The 21,586-nt window shown below is 39.0% G+C and overlaps 1 protein-coding gene across 5 annotated transcripts in view; it reads right to left on the bottom strand.

Annotated features, from left to right (window-relative positions):
• LRCH1 (leucine rich repeats and calponin homology domain containing 1) overlaps window positions 1–21,586 on the bottom strand; it is a 215,359-nt gene that overhangs the window by 21,203 nt on the left and 172,570 nt on the right. For 3 of the 5 annotated variants that reach the window (XM_027557224.1, XM_027557227.1, XM_027557226.1), the window contains exons 14-19: window positions 20,952–21,005; window positions 20,141–20,213; window positions 17,391–17,495; window positions 8,217–8,326; window positions 4,099–4,236; window positions 789–866 (exon numbers count right to left, since the gene is read on the bottom strand). In XM_027557224.1, the coding sequence (XP_027413025.1) occupies window positions 789–866; window positions 4,099–4,236; window positions 8,217–8,326; window positions 17,391–17,495; window positions 20,141–20,213; window positions 20,952–21,005 (558 nt within the window). The remainder of the gene's footprint in view (window positions 1–788; window positions 867–4,098; window positions 4,237–8,216; window positions 8,327–17,390; window positions 17,496–20,140; window positions 20,214–20,951; window positions 21,006–21,586) is intronic. The other 2 variants (XM_027557225.1, XM_027557228.1) reach the window with 1 other exon arrangement.

The raw sequence follows: 21,586 nt of genomic DNA, 5'->3' as shown, positions 1-21,586 counted from the left end.
AACTAACTGTTATCTCTGAGTAGAATTACATGAAAATATAATTCCTTCACATGCTCAAAAATGTTCTAGCATTTGTAGTTACTTTATCCTGGAACATTTAAGAAATGTAATTTCTGTCCATTTCTGTTTATTACAATGATGAAAAGTCTGTCAAATTACACCCAAATTGAGTGGACTGGCTTTTATCTCCCTAAGAAATCATTTTATGCTACTTTAGTGGACTAAAGGGGAAAACATAAGTGCAACAGTTAACAAACTATAAAATAATATACAAACACTTCTATTATTAATGGTAATGATTAATGATAAGAACAATAATTATAATATTTTCAATTAATGCTGATTATTTTGATCTACATACCCCAAAACCACAGGGTGTGAAAAGTCAACTACAGATCTGCTCTGCTTAAGAACTCTGGATAAGGAAAAACATCATCTCCAAAATTCTACCCTATGTAACCCCACAGAAGGCTCCCTGAAGCTTCAGCAATTGCTGCTCTCTGAGTGGAGAATCATGCTAATCATTTTTTAAGTTTGGAATTTCTCATTTATTTCAAAACCTTAATGTTCCCCTTTTCCTCAGAATTGACCATACCATTTTAAGCCATTTTTATTTCACTGCAATAGAGTAATTTCAACTAAAATTTTATAACTTATTCGTATCATTCCTCAAGAAAGACTGACACAAAAAAGGAGGGACAAAGGAGTATTCCTATTCAGTGGGTTCAAACATACATTAAATAAAACCGTTACTAAAACATAGTGATTGGAACTAAGTTTGATGTTACCTCTGGTACTCCTAATTTTCGGCAGGCTTCCAAAAAGTTTTCCACGTTTCTTCTGCATTTGGCCATGCTAAGTTTAGGCTATAAATGCAACATTCAAAAATAATTAGTTATTAAGAGGAATAATTGAAATAACAGGTTAAATTTTGAGCTTTCTAAATGCCACAAGTAATACGTGTTTATTGGAGAAAAATAATACATAAACAAATAGAAGACAATAAAAAAATTATCCAGGAACAATCCACCTGAACAGCTGTTAATATATGGATTATATTTTTCTAGACACTGTGTAGGTACATGTGTGATATAACAGGTGTGTACACATACAGATATGTGTTTATATGTAGACTTTCTGCATATTTGCATACATGTGCAAAATTTCTGCACATGTATGTGAATGTATACATGTGGATACATACACACACACGCTATTTTTATAAGATCATACTGCTGTGTAACCTGCTTTAGTTTACTTAAAAGCACACCATGCTGCTGCTGCTAAGTCGCTTCAGCCGTGTCCAATTCTGTGCAACCCCATAGACAGCAGCCCACCAGGCTCTGCCATCCCTGGGATTCTCCAGGCAAGAACAGGAGTGGGTTGCCATTTCCTTCTCCAATGCATGAAAGTGAAGAGTGAAAGTGAAGTCGCTTAGTCGTGCCCGACTCTTCGCGACCCCATGGACTGCAGCCCACCAGGCTCCTCCGTCCATGGGATTTTCCAGTCAGGAGTACTGGAGTGGGGTGCCACTGCCTTCTCCAAAAGCACACCATAAACATCACCTTTTCCCATGAGCAAATATATTTCTAAATTAAGGGTTGATTCACCAGGCTAATGACTATCTTTCTCCTCAAAGCAACGGGTTTTATTAGAAGGCTGCTGATGCCTCAAGGTGAAGAAATTTAGAGGCACGGTGGGGAGCAGCCTTCTAGGTTAGAAAGAGCAGCTTGTGCAAACACGGGAGTGGAGAGTGAAGGCACAGAAGAAGCAGACCAGGTTCTACGGCTACAGCACAGCTGGGTCTGGTCAGTGGGGGCTCAAGATGCTCAGTGAAGAATTTCTAAGAAGTGGACTAAATTCAGAAACATTTCTAAAAAGGAAAACTAAAGAATCCTCCAGCAATGCAGGAGACCTGGGTTTGATCCCTGGGTTGGGAAGATCCCCTGAAGCAGGGCATGGCTACCCACTCCAGTATTCTTGCCTGGAGAATCCCCATGGACAGAGGAGCCTGGGGGTCTACAGTCCATGGAGTTGCAAATTGCAGAGAGTCAGACACGACTGAGCGACTAAGCACAAAACATTTTACAGTTGTTAAAATACATGGTTATGAGGAACTTTAATGACTCAGGGAGATACTTAGGTTTCCATAAATTTTAAAAACTACTAAACAGTATATATGTGAAGCTCACAATTCAAAACAACTTCTATGTTGGAGGAAAGCCAAGACATAAACAGTGGTTGTCTTTAGGGAGTGGGATAAGACATTATTTATCTTCCTCCTGCATTTCTCCATTATCTCTTTTTTTCTAATCAGGCATTATTTCACATGACATTTTCAATTGAAATTTTTTTATTTGGGAAAAAAAAAAAAAAAAAAGTGAAAACCAAAGAATGTAGCATTTTTTTCCCCTGAAGAACTGACAAAATATATAAATGTGTATAGATACATGATTCATAGTGTCTCTTATACCTTATAAAACAATTATTGTATATTTAAATTGGGAGCTGAAGAATGATAGTTTCTTTCTTATAATTTGAGGAAAATTACTGAATGAGAATTTGGTACACAGTTCAAACTTTATAGCTGTCTGGACTTGAAAACTTTTGCATATTAGATTACAGGACAGAATTTACTGTCCAAACTAAGGCAGATAAAGCAGATTTAAGTCATAAGACAAATTGGTCTGTTTTTCCCCTGTGTTTTCTGAAGCCAAAATGTGGTCAGTCTTTGGGAAGCAAAAATTATGTTTAACTGTATAGAAAGAAAACTGAGAGGTGAAACGGGATCATCAACTTATTTTTCCTACTGCGAAGAGAAAAGAAAGTAAAACCAATAGTGCCACTGAGACACCTTCCTTGAGGCGTCGGGAGTGGGCAGCCTCACATGAGGCTTTCATTCCACACACTCCTTGTGTGACCTTTTATGAACACTGTGCCTTGAGGTTGGGAGCTCTGACTTTTGCAAATCTGCTCACAAACACTAGTGATCACAGTGGCTTGCATTCATTCCCGTGTTTATCATGTACGGGACCTCGTTTCATCCTCATGAGAGCACTTCTGTGACAGAGAAGAGCCAATCAAGTTCAAGAGAGGTTAAATAACTTTCCCAAAGTCGTGTGGCTCATACCCATGTGGAATTGGAATCCCAACACTACAGTCTTAGCCCCTAAACTCTTCTGCTTCATCTAACAGCAATAGTGTGGATAGAAGTTCTTCTCTACTTGTCCAATGAACCCTGCGTGGGCTTCAAAGACAAGCTTATCTTTGATTCCTCTCTTCTTGATGGTAACATGCTCAATGAAGTACAGGGAAAAGATTTCAGTGCTGGCTTTATCTCCTCAACAGTGAGACAAGGATTTTTTTTCACTCACTCTTTCTGATCTTTTCCGTTTCCTTGGTATCTCCAACCGACCCTTGAGCACAGCTAGCAGTCAAGGAATTACTGAATTAATGACCAGCTAACCAACCTCTGGCCTGACAGGTTACTAATGATATTTTACTCAGAACCTACATCTTTTCAGAGTGATCCTAAAATCCTCAATAATTATAAAATAATAGATTCCATTAGAAGAGAACCTACCAACCAAAAAATGTTTTCCGAAAGGACTTCTCATTGCTTAAATAAATGCTTGTGAGGAATAAATCTCTGTCTCTACAGTCTTAAAGTTAGTGAGCAGAGCACTCATTTAACGTGATTTGCTTTATATTTGAAACTAGTTCATTGTCTCTCATTTACAGATTTACTTGAAATAGTTTCCCTTTTTATAGTAAAAGTGTTGCTTCATTCGGAAATGCTATCCCTGGGATTCTCTAGCAGTCCACTAGTTAGGGCTCCACACTTCCACTGCAGGGAGCACAGGTTCAATCCCTGGTCAGGGAACTAAAAATCCTACACACCCTACAGCATGGCCAAAAAATCCCCAAAGACAAAACAGACACGCTATTCCTTTTCTGCTCTTTCAAGTTGTTTGGGGCCCAAAAGAGAGGATTTGAACAGGGTCCTGGTGATCCCCATCAGTGTCTCTAACCAGCAGTCCTGTTCCAAAGGAGTTTCTTTTATGTAAGAGTTAGTTTTCCTTAAATGGTGTTACTTACGACTGCCGGTGAGGGGACATGGATGCTTGCGACGGATCGCGGGCGGATGTGGTTGACCAAATGGCAGAGGACAACGCCATCCATGAGGGCGGCCCCCAGGTCTTCGTGCAGGCTGACCTTGAGTCTCATCTCGATGCTCTGAAAAGAGATCAAAAGGAAGTCAATTGCTCTCAGGCAACTGAGGATAAAATACAGTTATGAGTATTTATGAACTGAGGTTTAAGTTTCACTATAAAGGATAAGAACACCTGGAAAACACTGACATGATTTAAACCTTTCAAAAGATATTAAATAAAAATCCCTCTGTAGAAAAATAAATTCAGTTATGCTAAAAATTTTTAATCAGTTGAATTTTTAAAATAATGGAATCACTTCTTGAGTTCAATATTGCCTCAGGCTTAGCAATTAAAATAGAAAACCAGAATAAGTTGACAAATAAAAGCCAAATCGGTGGTGACTGTTTTGCAATGTACAAAAATAGCAAATCAATATGCTGTACACATGAAACTAAAATCATACTGTAAGTCAACTATATTTTAACAAGAAGTAAATAAAATAAGTAAACATAAACAAAAATCAAATGAAAAACTCAAATCCAACCCAAACTTATTTCGGATAATGTATCTCACGTAGCCTGCAGAGGGCAGAAGAGAGATTAGGGGTGTTTTTCTCAGATTATGCTTTCATTGAAAAAGCAATTTTTCTCCCTTCTTAAAAAAATGCAATGTTTTATTTTGAGGTCATTATGAATTCATATGCAGTTATAAGAAGTAATACAGAGAGATCTCAGGTACACTTTACCCTGTTTCCTTCTAAGGGAGCAACCTGCAAAAGCACCTACACAGCCGGGACACTGACATGGATAGAACACATCCCTCACTACAGGGATCCCTCGTGCTGCCCTTTTGCAGTCACACCCACTTCCAACCCCTCAAGAACCTCTTTGTCCCTGCTCTCTTCTCCTCCCCTTCCAGGACTCCCAGGACAAGAATGTAGATCATCTGTTACAGTAACTCCCAAAGGTCCCTGAGGCTCTGCTCACTTATTTTCAGTCTGTTTTTTCTCTCTCTGCTGCCCAGACTAGGTAATCCCTGTTGTTCTCTCCTACAGTTCACTGATGCTTTGTGATGCTGTTGAGCCCATCCCCTGGGCTTCTCACTGCAGATAATGTATTTCCCAGTTCTAAATTTCCATTGGTCCTTCTTTATGTCTTCTGTTTCTTTGCTAAGATTATCTATTCCTTTGCTGAGGCATTCAATTTTTTCCCTTTGTTTCAGCCATGTTCATAACTACTTGTGGAAGAAACTTCACGGTGAGTGCCGTAAAATCTTTGTCAGATAATTCTAACATCTCTGCCGTAACAGTGCTGTCATCTACTGATTACCTTTTCACATTCATTTTGGTTCTTGGTACAATGAATGATTTTTTTTTTTTTTTTTCTGGTTGAAAACTGGACATTTCTGGTATTACGTTATGAGACTTTGGACCCTATTTAAACTTCTCTTTTGGCTAGCTATTTTGGACACTGCTCTGGCAGGGAGTGGGAAGGCACCACCTTGCTGCTGCTGTGTAAACGCAGATTGCCACTTGGTGTCAGTTCACTGGGACTGGGAAAGAAATCCAGGCTCCCCGTGTATAGGTTCCACGGTCACCGTGGGAGGGGATGGGATTGTTTTTAGTTAGTAGGGATGAAATTCCTGGCTCCCAACTTGGCCTTCTCTGATATCATCCCTGCAGAGGTGAAAGTCAGCTGCCTATTCCATCTTTGCAGGCATGGGTAGGGTTGGGGCCACAGGTTTCCTGTAGCTGGAGTAGGGCATTTATTGTTGTAGATGTTGTAAATGTAAAAATTGTAAAAGTTTTCTGTCTCCCTAGGCTGTCCTTTTTCTGGTCCTCTGAGTAAAGTAAGCAGGCTTTTGTTGGGACTTAAAAAAAAAAAAAAAAACCTGTTCCCATGATCATTTCCAGTTTCCAGCTACTTCAGCTCCAAGTCTGAGAAAGATGAAGCAAAAAAGAAAACCCACTGGACTCAGCACCGAGTCATTCCTAGTCCCAAGGAGCCCAGCTGGTCTGAATTATTCTCTCCACCTTGCAGAGTGCTCTTATGCTTATTTTATATATAATTGCCAAGGGTTTTAGTTGTACTTGGTGAGAGGAATGGGGAAAAGTACATCTACTCCATCTCCTCAAAAGCAGGAAAATCCATTTTTTAAACTTCAAATACAAATTTCTCCTTTACAGCAAAAGCTCCTCATAATTGGGTAACACTGTAAGAAAGGATGACTTAATTTGGAGATCTGCAATAAGTAAAGCACTTGAAAATCAGTGCCTGTAACAGTGCCTGATAAAATCAGTGCCTAATTCTCTTTCAAAACTGTCCTGTGTCTAGACACCTGATTTTTTATTTCTAACCTTGCTTTCAGTCTCTAATTAAATTAAAACATAAGCTATCAATATGACCCAGGCTTTAAGATAAAATCATATCACGCTTTGAGAGGCTTGTCTCAACTTCTCATCTTATTTTTACGTATCTCTGAAAGTTCGCCTCCCAAGTTTACAGCACACCCAAATACTCGAGGCAAACGACCGAGGTCTGACTTGTCCGATGTGACTGCTGAGTCAACCACAGCGGCTTAAAGTGGTGGTGAGGAGTTTCCGGGTTTTTATCTCTTTCCTCCGGACTACCTGCTATATATATACTTTGGGGGCTTCCCTGGTGGCTCAGAGGATAAGGCATCTGCCTGCAATGCAGGAGACCCAGGTTCGATCCCTGGGTTGGGAAGATCCCCTGGAGAAGGAAATGGCAACCCACTCCAGTATTCTTGCCTGGAGAATCCCATGGACAGAGGAGCCCGGCGGGCTACAGTCTACGGGGTCGCAAAGAGTCAGACACGACTGAGCGACTTATATAACCATATATATGAAGTATCATCTACAACAAAAAAAGATTCTGACCTTCCTTAAATTCAGCTTTAATTTTACTTATAGAATTCATTGCTCATTTGTAAAACTCACTGTTATTTGAAGTTGTATATTTATTTGTTTCCTTCTTACTTATTCTCTCTTCTCAATAGACTACAGGCCTCATGAAAGCAGAGACCTTTTTGTTCTTTTGTCTCTCCATCACCTAGACTATACGGCCTGGCACAGAGCAGCAGTCAATAACCATTTGCTAGTGGAGAAGGAAATGGCAACCCACTCCAGTGTTCTTGCCTGGAGAATCTCATGGACGGAGAAGCCTGGTAGGCTGCAGTCCATGGGGTCGCACAGAGTCAGACACGACTGAAGCGACTTAGCAGCAGCAGCAGCAGCAGTGAAAGAAGAAGATATAGTATAAAATCCACCTCTTCAAGAAGCTTCCTATATTCTTCTAATTAATGGCTATGGTACTTCTCTTTGAATATAAAAGAACTTATGTAGTAAAGCATGATATGCTGCCTTTAATAACTAATATCAGTGAGTTCTTTGGTAACTGATCCTTGGCCTGCCATTTGACCTTCCACATACTTACGTGAGATCCTCCTAATTAGACACAAAGACCATGAGGGTAGACAAATATATACACAGTTGCCACCAGGAGCTGTGCTGGGGATAGAATTACAATATGGAATAAGACAGCCATGGCTCCTGCCATCACCAAGCTTAAAAGCTCCCCTAGCGCCCAGCACAAGGCTTCACTCTTGGTAGGAACTCAAATGGTTTGCCTATTATATGACATTGGAAAATTCTGCCTAGTAGGGATAACTATAAACATCCTTTAATAAGTCACTTTAATAAGTGACTTTAATAAGTCACGTAATCTTATTAAATAAATTAATAACAATGCATTTTTACAAGTTTTAACTTTTATACATAGGTATTAAGTACTTCTACTTATATTACCTCATAGATTCCTCACAAAATCCCACAAAGGTAGATGGGAACTACTGTTTTAATATATGAAAAAACTCAAACTCAGAGATGTTAAGTGACTTGCCCAGTAGCAGACAGTCAGTAGGCGAGTTGGCTAGATTTGAAACCAGGTCTGTTTGAAGTATTTCAAAATCTACTTTTTAAAAATACGGAATGCTGCTTCAACGCTGGAAATTATTATTCAGTAATACAACGTTTCCCGGTACCTCTCGGAGTTGTTCCACCAGTTCTTTTTCTTCTCTCATCTGTTCCATTTTCCTCCGAATCGTAAACTGTGGGTCTATAGATTCCAAATTTCTCTGTGGTCTTAGAAACACTAGAAGAGAAAGGGGGAAAGCCTTTATGGAGTGTCTAGTACAGACTGCCATATCGGGCTGCTCATGTTTGAATCAAATAGTTTATTTATCCCAAATAATTCATTCACCACTCACAAAAACAGGAAATTCTGACTTTACATGAAAAGCTTGATTCAAATATTCTAGAGAAAATTATGTTTTCAATTATTCTGCATTGTGTGGACGAATGATCAGCTGAATCCAGGAAAGGGCTTGGTCATCCTTGGTATTATTCCAGACTCCTCCTCTAATTTTTCCACTGCTTCTATTCCAAGCTTTCATCTACACTCCAGGTTTCACAATCCTTTCATTAAACTTGAATACTCTGTTTCAAGTAACAAGACAGAATTGCTTTACATGGTATAAACAAGCACAGGTTAATGATTTTGTTGGCTGCGGTTTTTCCATCAGCCTGGATTAAGAACTAAGTGATGATATGCACTACCTACTCCCAAGCGTTATCTATCTGAGCGTGGAGGGGAAATTCTGGCTTCTATCATGTCACTGAAAGTGCATCCCTAAGTCAGCTCTTCAAAGATGACCGTAGATTGCTTTCAGAAAAGCTGTCAAGATGGGAGGCAGTCTTAAGAGATCATCTTTGCCTGCAGGTCCTTAAAATTACAACCTTCCAGGAATAGCAACTCACAGTGGCAACTCAGGAAGGAGTTAAGGCTCTGGCTGCAGACAAAATGAATGTTCTCAAACTTTGAAGGATAACATCTCTTAAAGACTATCAGGAAAGCACGAAATATTCTGCCTATGGGCAGTGATTCTAGCAATTTGTATCAGGATACAAAGCACAGGGCAGATTTAAACTTGAATCTTTTTCTGCCTTTAGATTCTTATTAAGACTATCAACTTTCCATGCACACAGAGGGAGCAAAGAGTGGTTAAGAGCTGTCGTTGGTTCTCTGTGTCCCATAGATTTTCAGATTGGGAGAGGTGGGGATGGGAGGATGGGGGGTGGGGGGGGCAGGGCTTCAGAAAATCTGGGGCAGAGAACTCCAGTTTTAAAAATCAGTACCACATAGAAGGCTGCACCGACATACTGCGATTCTAGTTGCTTCAATCACCATATCTTCAATAATATAGAATAAGAAGATTATGCAATGTTTATTCTATTCTGACAAACATTCTCTGAGCCACTTTAAAAGCTAATTCAATTTATTTATTGTTAAATATGGTTTACAAATATACTTTGAATTAAAAACTGGGGCCCACCCTATAATCAATTATCCTACATTCATACAACTATGTCATTTTAATCCTAATTTGTATCTTTGAATCAAAACACCTTAATGAATGTCTTACACTATACTTTTCACATTTAGGTATTTTCTTTCTAAATCAGTTCTAGGATATTTGAATCAGCATTCTGGCGCTCTACAGAGGACCAGAAAGTTGACACATCTTAAGAAATCCTTGACTTACAGAAGTTAATGGAGCAACGGGATGACTACTGTACATGAAACACCTTCTGGAACTTCAGAGAGAAGTCAGCCTGGGGCCTGGGCTTCTGTCTCAAGCCCCCTAAGGAAGTCACAGGTGGAAAGAGCCAAAGTCTTGTCACCAAGACCCACAAAAACCAAACCCCACAGGAAGTGAGACCAACTGTTTCAAAAATAAAGGCAAGGCAGGCCGAGGAAGTAGGGTAGACCAATCAGCAGGGAGAGATGAGATAAAGCTGCCTTTGCACCATATGGAGCCCAGTCAAAAAATCTACCTACTTAAACTTAGTGATCAGAAGAGAGATACATTAAAATGGAAAGTCCAGAAAAAATCCACACCCTCAAAGAAAAGAAATCAACCAAATTTACCAAAAAAGTCAAGGAATGTGGACTTAATTGAGTAATACACATACTGGTCCGCAAGGGGGAGCCCCAGCTCTGTTTAAACAAATCCAGTGTTTTCTTTGGAGGTTTTATTTTCCTTCGGCTTTTTTTCTGGGGGCAATCTTATCTAATACTACATGTTTAATATTTCCAATATGTTTTTACTGGCAGACTTCATTCTGAATACGAAGCTATCAGGCAGTTAAATTAACTGTGAGCTTTTGGTTAAGAGGACACTCTTCAAGTATCTATGCCCTGTTAGAGCCCTATGTGAGATAACAAGATAACACAATGGTGTCTGGGTTTTAAATACATGGTCTTGCTTTTCATCTTAAATGCCCATACATCTCAAAAAATACAAAATGCATGCTTGGGTATTTGCTTTATGAATATAAGCAGTTAAAAAATGTTAAAACATATGTGAACTGTTATTTTTTAAATGAACACTTCCAATGTATATAAAATTATTGGAAATTTGACTACTACGAGTTTTCTAAATAGATTAATTATTGTAGAATATATGAGAATTTACAATGAATTATTTAGACTGATAAATCTACAGAGCACATGTTTGTTATGACAGAATTAGTTTTCATAGGATCATTATAGGAGCTCTGATTATACTATCTACAATTTTTTTCTTTTCAAGCCATATTTAAATAATAAATACAGTGACCAGTTTGGTCAGAGCTTCAGGAAATTGATCTATGGAGGAATTATTCTAGTTTTCCTTAATTTTCTGTCACTACATTTAAGAACTCCCCTACTTAATTCAGGGGAATAAAAGTTAACTTGAGGCTACAAGAGCCGCCTTGTTATAGTAAATATTTTTCAAAGCAAATGCCACACTGATTAATGTAAATAAGAAGGAAAAAAAGCTGGGACAAGAGAGCAGAGGGAGTGTGTATATGAGGGAGTGAGTGTGTGTTTATGTGTGTGTGTGCTCAGCTGTATTCGACTCTTTTCGACCCCATGGACTGTAGCCCACCAGGCTCCTCTGTCCTTGGGATTCTCCAGGCAAGAATCCTGGAGTGACCTGCCATTTCCTCCTCCAGTGGATCCTCCTGACCAGGGATAGAACCATGTCTCCTGGGGCTCCTGCAGGCAGATTCTTGACCACTGAACCACCCGGGAAGGACGTGTGTACACACACGTATATATGCCTAAGGGGCAGGAAAAGCCAAGGAAATAGGAGAAATAAGATGCAGGGAAAAAATGAGTCCTGCTTCGCTGGTTAGTTACTATGTATCAAATAACATTCAAAGAATGAAAAGGATGGTTTGCTCATACTTGCAGTTTTGCTCATACTCAGAAATACAGAGACAAATTTCTAAGCAAAAATTCTGCAGGGAATGATGAATATGCTTAGGAAGAATATCAAATTCATTCTGCAGGTACAGGTCAAATTCTACTACTTTCCCCTTATCTCTACCTCCTCCTCCACTCTCTTCATCGTCTTCATCCCCGACCTGGGAATGGTCTGTCAGCTATGAATGCGCAACGTTCCTTATCTGCGCCTCTCATGGTACTCATCACCTTCTGTCTCACAGTACAGATCTGATTTTCTCCATAGGACTCTCTAATACAGAGTTTATGTCTGTTTCCAATTTAAACTTCTACCCCTGTCCAAGAAAGCAGCTTGTTTGATGAATAAACAACAACAACAAAAAAGTGTTTCAAAAACTCCCTCATTCAAAGATCAGACTATCTGGGACTTCCCTGGTGGTCCAGAGATTGAGACTTCCCCTTCCTATGCAAGGGGTGTGGGTTCGATCTCTGGTGGAGGAGCTAGGATCCCACATGCCTCATAGTAAAAAAAAAAAAAAAAGTAAGAAAGAAACATAAACAACAGAAGCAGTATTGTAACAAATTCAGAAAAGACTTTTAAAAATGGTCCACATCAAAACACCTTAAAAAACAAGCAAGAAAACAAAGATCAGTCTATCTGGAGAGTACCTTGACACAGATTACCCTACCCTGATATAAGCAGTCACCTGAGAAATCTCCTAAAGCTTAGTTTCCAGGTTTGAATGCCTTAGACTGCAAAATAAAAAGTTCCACAAAGGCAGAGATTTAGTCTGTCTTTTTCAGAACTGTGTCCACAGTAAAGTGCATCATGCCTAACACACAGTAGGCACTCAACAGATACTGGAACTTCCCTGGTAACTCAGCTGGTAAAGAATCCACCTGCAATGCAGGAGACCCCGGTTCAATCCCTGGGTCAGGAAGAGTCCCTGGAGAAGGGATAGGCTACCCACTCCAGTTTACTTGGGCTTCCGTGGTGGCTCAGACAGTAAAGAATCCCCCTGCAATGTGGGAGACCTGGGTTCAATCTCTGGGTTGGGAAGATGCCCCTGAAGAAGGGATCGGCTACCCACTCCAGTATTCTTGCCTGGAGAATTCCATGGACAGAGGAGCCTGGCAGGCCATAGTCCATGGGGTCGCAAAGAGTTGGACACGACTGAGCAACTTTCAACAGATATTTAAGGATGTGCACAAGAAACTATTTTTTAAAATGTTATAAAAGTACCTTTCAGTTAAGCAAAGAAAGCCCACTCCTCTAAAAATTCCCTGAAATGCTCTTACAAGAAAAGCATTTTGCATAGAAATTATTAGTGGATATTATTAACCTTTATTATCTAAATTTAACTCCAGATTTCTTCTCTGTGGACACATGAGGTTTGGAATTCAGCTCTCCACTTCCCCTTGGAAACTAAAAAATCTGGACAGGGTGTGATGTTAAAGACATACCAATTCAAGGGCAACAATAGGGTGGCTTTGAAAAAGTATCATGAGTTGTAGATCCAGTTAATGTGAATCAGAAATCTGATTAATACATTCATTTATTCCCTCTGGTGCCTAAAAATGAATTAGATAAATTCTCTGCCCTCAGAAGGCTCAAATTTCTTCTCTATTGTCTTGGGCAGTTTATTTAACCCAGGGGTGTTTACCTGCTTAACAGAACATCAAGTCAGCAAAATAATCAGTGCGAAGACTCCATGGTACACCAAATAAATTAGCGTCTCTGAGTGTAGGGCACAGGCAGCCATTGTTTGAAAAATGCCCAGGTGATTCTCATATAAAGCCAGGGTTGAGAACCACAACCCCTCCCAGCTTCAGTTTCCTCATTTTTATAATGGGGAAAAAAATACCTAGAAGTGCAAGATTATGGTAAAAACATTCCAGAAAATGTCTGAAAACTGGCCCAAGATAGGTATGTCCGTCCATTCATTCACTTTCCAGTGACAGTTTAAAGATCAATTTTAAGTATAAATTAGCACCCACCAATTTGTTGAAAATGAAAGAGAGAAAATACTTCAAAGGAAGGCAGGAACAATTTTCATTTCAAAATGAAGGGGGAAAGGAAAGAAAGCAGCAGAGTAGTAAAAGAGCACAAGAGAAGGAGCGGAAGTGAAGCTTTCAAGTTAAGAACAACTTGAAGTGAAGCTGCCCTCTCCAGCCCCAGGGGGCAGACATAGAGACACAGGTCCACATCCTTCTCCAGCCATTTTAGGAGGCAGGACTTTGAGGACTGTAGAAATTCAAACTCCCGAGGACTTCCTAGCCAGTTGTCATTTTTATTTCTTTGAAGAATGAGTTTAGGGAAGATATGGGAATTTGAAATGACATATATTTGAAACAAAATATTAGAAAGCAATATTTATTATTTCAAATGTGTTTCTTTAAATAATTTTACTTCAATAGTCATTTTTAAAAAGTGGGAATTTTAATATAAAGCATGACAGTGAACAAGAAATAAACAAGCCAACTTTACCAAAAGTAATTAATAAAAATCATAAATGAAAGGCAAGTTGCATCATGCTGGGTAGAGTGGGAATATGATGCCATTTATTTTCACAGGTTGAGATAACCACAGATACTGGACAATGGAGCAACTATGAGGAAACAAAACTGATGGGGTAATCAGCTTTGAGATGCCATGAGGGGCACTGAATGGGATCTACTGTTTCAGAGTAACCAGGAAGAGCAACATAAAAGTAGGCTATTTCCCTCTTCCAACTTTAGCTCACATACTTGGGGATGCATACAGTGTTTCTTCATTAATTAAAAAACACTTACAAAACAGAAAGAGAATGTGAATGTATGGCAAAAACCACCACAATACTGTAAAGTAATTGAATGAGTGAGTGAAGTCGCTCAGTCGTGTCCAACTCTTTGCGACCCCATGGAAGAAACCGGATAGAGACTCACAGACTTAGAAAATGAACTGATGGTTGCTGCGGGAGGGGAAGGGATAGTTACGGAGTTTGGGAAGGTCATGTACACACTGTTATATTCAAAATGGATAACCAACGAAGGACCTACGGTATAGCACGGGGAACTCTAGTCAATGTTAGGTGGCACCTGGCTGGGAGCAGGGTTTAGGGGAGGGTGCACACGTGTGTATGTATGGCTGAGCCCCTTTGCTGTTTACCTGAAACTACCGTAATGTTGTTAATCGGCTATATGCCAATACAAGATAAAAAGTTTAGTTTGAAAAAAACTTTAAATGTATTGGAAAATGTATTCAAATCAGAAGGCAACATTTAGCTCAAAGAGAATGAAGATTGTATTTGAAAGGTCAGATTTGGGAACCTACACAAATATTTGAAAAGACTTCTGCTGCCAGAAAATTATCAGATAATTAACAGAAAATTATCCCTTCCCTAGGGCATACTGTAGGCAAATTGCAAAAAGGGGAAAATAACAACTACCCAATGTCTGACCCGGGTAGATTAATACTGAAAACAATCCCTTTGTTATTTTGTGTGTGTGTGTGTGTGTGTGTGTGTGTGTAGTACACTATAATACCTACATGTGAATCCCTAGAATTTTCACTCATAGGAAAAATATCATATAAGTATTGGATGGTTATTTTATTTTCAGGAAGATTTTCACAGTGATTATTTTCTATGGAAATCTTAAGACTTTATCTGGCACAAAGTATCTTGCACAAAGAATCCTCAATAAACAGCTGTAGATGCGAAGGTAGAGATGGTGGAGAGGAGACTGGACCCTTGGGCATGGCCCCAGCTCCCCTTCTATCTAGCAGCGTGAGCTAGGCAGGTCACCCCACCTTTCTTGTTTTAGTTGGTTCATTTATAAAGATAGAAATTTTACTGCTACATCTAAATCTTACCTAGCTTTAAAAAGTCTTTTTCAGATATAATTCCTAAGGAAACACCAAATCACACATAAATCTTTCATTCTAGGCTTTATTCCCTTTAAACATCATCAGATCCATAAATAGCCATGCTTTCTGAGAAATGAAAATGATTCTCTCCCCTTTATTTTTAAGTAAAGGAATAGTTTATCAAGAAAGTTTCCACTTAGCCTTCCTCAATTCCCAGGATTTAAAGTGGGGTGATACAAGAAGGAACTTTGGTTTCCTTGTTATTGTTGTTTAATCACACTTGCTTTTGGTTTGAAAGTTTAGAAATCTATGAAATAATAAAATTCCTTTTGTAACTGCTGCTGCTGCTAAGTCACTTCAGTCGTGTCTGCCTCTGTGTGACCACACAGACGGCAGCAGCCAGGCTCCCCCATCCCTGGGATTCTCCAGGCAAGAACACTGGAGTGGGTTGCCATTTCCTTCTCCAAGGCATGAAAGTGAAAAGTGAAAGGGAAGTCGCTTAGTCATGTCCGACTCTTGGCGACCCCATGGACTGCAGCCCACCAGGCTCCTCCGTCCACGGGATTTTCCAGGCAAAGTACTGGAGTGGGGTGCCATTGCCTTCTCCAGTACTATCAGATAAAACGCCTTCTGCTACAGAGGTCTAGAAAAAGGAAAGATATAGTGATAATATCAGGAAAGATATAGTGAGTGCATGTGTGCTCAGTCATGTCCAACACTTTGCAACACTCTGGACTGTAGCTCACCAGGCTCCTCTGTCCATGGAATTTTCCAGGCAAGAATACTAACCTGCCAAAATATACATTATCCTTCTATGTAATGAAGTCTGAAAAAAGCATTTTTTGGTTGAATTTCGACCAGAAATCACAACAAATGTTTTACATATATGGTTTCTATTCATTACATGTAACATATTGATATTGAGATTAAAAAAATAACTTAGAAAATATATCTTCTTGTGTTTGCAGTGGTTTTACCCCACACATCACCTCTCTTCCCTATGAATCATATTCTCTATTTCTTTCAATATTACTTTTATTGCTTTGTATCTTGGAGTAAAATGCCTAAGATCTGAACTAACAGATCAATATGGAGATTGAGATATCTGTAGTAAGTGTATCTAAATAACTATATGTATTTTATTTTCATCTTTTAGGCTACTTTAGATATACAGTGGCACAAGATCAAACAATATCCACATTAATCCTAGCTGGGTGTCCTCAATTTTTTATTTGCACATTTGATTCTCAAGCCAATTTACCACTCGTGAATATTTGTTGTTGTTTAGTCTCTAAGTCGTGTCCAGCTCTTTTGCAACCCCATGGACGGCAACATGCCAGGCTCCTCTGTCCGTGGGATTTCCCAGACAAGGATACTGGATTCCACTGCCTTTTCCTTTTCCAGGGGCTCTTCCGGGCCCAGCGAGCGACCCCACATCTCCTGCGTTGGCAGGGGGATTCTTTACGACTGAGCCACCAGGGAAGCCCTCTTGAATATTATATAGATGAAAGGGCTGAAGTTATCAAAAGTCAAAATGTGCAAATAATTTTCAAAGAAAAAAAAAAAGCAAGTGATTTCTCTTCGTTTTTAGAAATTCCTTACTTCTAACCATTCTCAGTGCACTCCTTTCAGATCAGTCACAGTGTATCTTAATTACTTTAAAAAATCTCATTATCGGAAGCCTAGATAATAAAAGATTATTATTTTTTATTATTTATTATTATAAACTCCAAAAGCATTAGTTCAGAAGAGATTATCCAAATGTACAAAAACCCAAATTTTTATAAGCAAGCAAACACACCAAAAAAAAAAAAAACCCCAAGCAGAAAGAATAGAGAAGAAATTATTGTACAGTCCTTCCAAAATTCAGAATGTTCAAGATAATTAAACATAGTTTAACAAACTGCCAGAGAACAATGCACATGCATTTTTCTGGACTTTCCAGGTTTACTGTTATCTCTTAAGTCAGGCATGCAGGAGAACGCATTCTATCTTCAGCTGCACAGAAATGAATGTTCAGTACATTCATTCACTGGCTTATTAATGAGCACATTGAAGAACAGGTACAAAGCCACCTACCATTGTCACTGTCTCCTGCAGAGGGAACACAGTAGCTAGAGCTGTCCCATGTTTGTGCCTGTGTAAGTTTGTTGAAGGAGATAGGAGGAAGAGTGAGGGCTGGGTCTGCAGGAGAGCGAGAGAGCCAGTCCGCGTACAGTCGCGCAAGGACCAGGAAAAACCAAAGGGGCGGCAGCATTTCACAAATGGCATAAGGGTTGTATGGAAATGAAGCGAATTTCAAATTATGGGATTTAATTTCAAATGTACAATACAGCAGGAGAATGAAAGATGGCGCATGGAATAAAAAGAACGATAAAAAACTGAGTGTTAGTACTTATCAATCATAGACTTTGCATGCAGTTAATATCATTCATCGTTAACAGTTCTCAAGCCCAGACTTAGAGCACTAATGAATCATGTCAGCGGAAAGAAGGGGCCCCCATAGACTATGCAGATAAAAAGCAAAAGCCCTACCAGATACCTTTCCCGAAGACCTTCTAAATAATTTTAGCAAATATGACTCACCATAAAAGCTGGCTATGCAAAGTTTAATATGTGTAAATATGTCTATTATTTATAAATAAAGCTATTATAGAATCAGCATTTACAGTTGGTGAATTTTTTTTCCCAAGGCAGTGTAAAATTTCTCTTTAAAGACATCTATAATGATAGCTGAATCTAGTCAACTCTGCTCAACCCTTGAACCATTGTCTTAGATATTGATCAGTATAAAACCAATTTTGGACACTAGTTGAGTCTCCTTAACAACAATTAACCAATAGATATCCATCAGTTCAAAGAACTTCTAAGTTGGTCATTTATGAAATAACATCTCTTTTGGGGGCACTATTCATATAGTAGTTTCTGATATTTAGAAAATACCTACACAATTTTTATTCAATCTTAAGGCAAGGCCGGTAAAATACATGGACATGTTTCTAGGAATGACTATTTGGGTATATATACATTTGTCTTTCCTTGGAGGAAAACATAGAAAAAAATTTCTTTTGGAAAAAACTACCAGCCAACTTAAAGAATCTAAGTTTCTATTCCAAATTTCTGATTTGAGAAGTCTGTTTTTATTTATAACACAGAAATCACATGAATTCATATACTTAATTTTAACATAAAAATCACTTTTTAAAGATCCAAAGCTACTTAATCAAAAAGAATGATATGACCTTCAATTAAGATTACTATATATTTTCCAGAAAATGTCAAAAATACATACTGTAATATTTTAAACTTAATAAATAAAATTTTAAACATTCCCAATAGATGATGCTAGTTTCATAAAGTTCCAACATGCCATCTGATGTTTCTGAAGAAAAATCAGTATTATTTACAACAAACTCCACAAAGCTTTCAACAGCTAGCACAATTTCCACACTGGTTAGTCAGCATTATAGAAAAGCTGGAAGCTAGGAGGGGAAATTATCTTTGTTTCCTGCTATTCAAAATGAATACTTCACTTAGTTTTCACCACTGCAAAGAATCAGAAATGGTTCAACAGTGTGGGCACAAAGTTGATAAGCTGAATTTGGACCCCATAAAAAGAACTGGAAAAGTCATGGAGACAATTTTACGACTAAACTACAAAGATGCACATTTAAAAGAATATTATTCTGTGGAGATACGTTCAACTTTTGATTTGCTCAGTTATAAGAACTTTTAAAATTGTCTAAAACTGCCTATAAGGGACAGGAGAAAGCCTAGCCAAATATGAGGCCCTCGGTGTGTAGAGAACATTCCTGGTAGATCACCACTCAAGGCATGGGTGCCCCCATTCCTCCCAGCACAACCCGAGACCTTGCAAATTGAAGCCCAGCCCATATCTGGCTGTATACACTCAGGTCTGTAAATGGTGAGGCTAGTCATTTGAGTCCAATCTCAAGTACAGTTCGGCTCTCCATAAAACACTTCCTAAGCCCCACCACACACCCAAGCATGTTCTCAAATAGCTTTGTCTTATAGTCCATTCAAAATGCCAGGAAACCTTTACACCTGGCCACACGTTACCCATCAACCAACTTCCTCCAAAAATGAAAAAACATTCCTTTATAAAAGAATTATATTTTTTTTTCCTATGGGTAAAAAATTATACATATGTGTATCTGCAACTGCTGCCAAAATGCTTTACTAATAAACCCAAGAATATCTAAGTTCTTTACTACCTTTTGCTTAAAGAATCTGAGTGCCTTCTTAGCACTTAACTGAAAAGCATTGGTACAGAATATTTGCAAAAGACCTAAGAATGAAAAATATTAAAACAAAGAAGCAACTACTAATAATAAGTTAAAATAAAGTAGGTACTATAACCAGAAAAGACCTTTAAAATCTCTCTGACCACTCACGTGAGTCTTGGAATGACTGCCCTGTCACAGGAGTAATCACACAGACCTCTCCAAGGTCCAGAGAGCAAATGAGGGGTGTCTCACAAAGAGTCACCATCCTTCATGCAGCAAGGTACCAGCAGCCACCGAGGCAAAGGGGTGGCTATTTTATCCAAAAAGCATTTCTTTGCCACTTACATGCCCCAACATTTTTCTCTCTTTGCTCTGTTACTGATAACACAGCCTTAAGAGGAGACACACTGACAACAGAGCCTGAAAATCTGGCCTCGCCAAGCTGTAGCAAGGTTCTGATGCCAGGATTCAAACTCACCAGCATTAACAAGGCTGCTCCCACTATAACAAATGCACGCAAAAGGCTAAAGAGAAACTCCGGAGTTGTTTCACGTGGGCAAGAACACTGAGGTTTCCATTTACCTGATCGAGGTTTCAGACCAAACAGAGCTGTGCTGGTGTTGGTCGGAGAGCTGGCGGGGGAGTTCTCTCTCATCTGTGGTGTTAGAAGGAAAGGACACTTTTTAAAGAACTGGAGCAGAACTATGCATGCTTCTCCAGGATCAAGGGTTGCAACAAAACCTCGACCTCCTTGCACTGGCTGCTGTGAGGAAGTCCTGACTAAAAAACATGATAACGGATGCATCTTCACATTGCAAATTCTTGTGGTAGAATCAACAGAATGTTATTTGGGGGCAGATTTATTCAATTTTTATATGTTCATTATAAAAGAGTTCATAATCGTGTGATACTGGTAATCCTTTTCTGCTCCAGAATAGATGTGTGCATTCAAGTGCACGCATGCACGTGTACCACACACACACAAGCACACACATACATCACCTCACAGAGGGCACATCTGATAAAGAATCTCATAACACAGTGAGATGAGAAAACAGATGACACTGAGCAGATGTCTCAGCTATGTGGAAACCCCATGGATCAGTTATGGTTAACAAGACATTCTAAATGTTGCCTATTTGAGCTATTTTCACTCTGCTTTCTATAAAAACGCTGCTATATTTAATTTTCAAAATGTATCTTATAAAATGAGTCTTTAATTATGGATAGGGCTGGATCAGGCTATGAGAGCTAATGAGAGATTCCCTCCGAGATTCTGCAATACAATTAACTCATGAATCACAACAGTCTCAGATTACAGATTTTTGTAAAAGATATTCCAATTCAGGTTTCACAAAACACCTCAGCTTTCATTAATCATCAGGAAACTTACCTCATTGGGAGAATACTCGCTCCCATTACTCTGTAATGTTAGGTCATTTTGCGCCTAAAGGAAGAAAAAAAATGCATGGTATGTTCCATCAGACTATAAACTTTTTAAGGCAAGAACTGAGTCTGACTTCTATCATATCCCTGGCACACAGGGATACAATGCCTAATACATAGAATTAATTTGTAGTTAAGTAGGCCATTCTTACTGTACACTTTCTAAAAACATGCAGCTATATTCACAGAAAAATACATCTAAAATATACAAACTAAGAAAAGGGATTTCCCAGAGTAAAGAGCTCAGCCCAAAGTACCTGTGAACATCAGCTTGCCAGGTTCCCCAGTAACCTGCAGGCTCCCACGTGCTGAGAGCATAAGGGTTTTCAGAAATGGCCCAAGGCAGTAGTTCCCAAATACACAAAATCTCACTGGGAGCTTTTTAATGAACGAACACGCCTGAACCTAGGAAAGTCCTATGCTATCAATTCAACATCAGTTTGTTTTGACAACCAATGAGAAAACTCAATAGTTTATTTTACCCAGATCTGCCTTTTTTATAAGGTAATCAAGAACCCCAGGGAATTCCCTGGCGTCCAGTGGTTAGGACTCCACACTTTCACAGTCGAAGGCCCAGGTTTG

Source organism: Bos indicus x Bos taurus, chromosome 12, assembly GCF_003369695.1.
Source record: "Bos indicus x Bos taurus breed Angus x Brahman F1 hybrid chromosome 12, Bos_hybrid_MaternalHap_v2.0, whole genome shotgun sequence".
Taxonomy (NCBI): Eukaryota; Metazoa; Chordata; class Mammalia; order Artiodactyla; family Bovidae; genus Bos; species Bos indicus x Bos taurus.
Note: the sequence above shows the minus strand (reverse complement) of the source record. Positions and strands in the feature narration are given on the sequence as shown.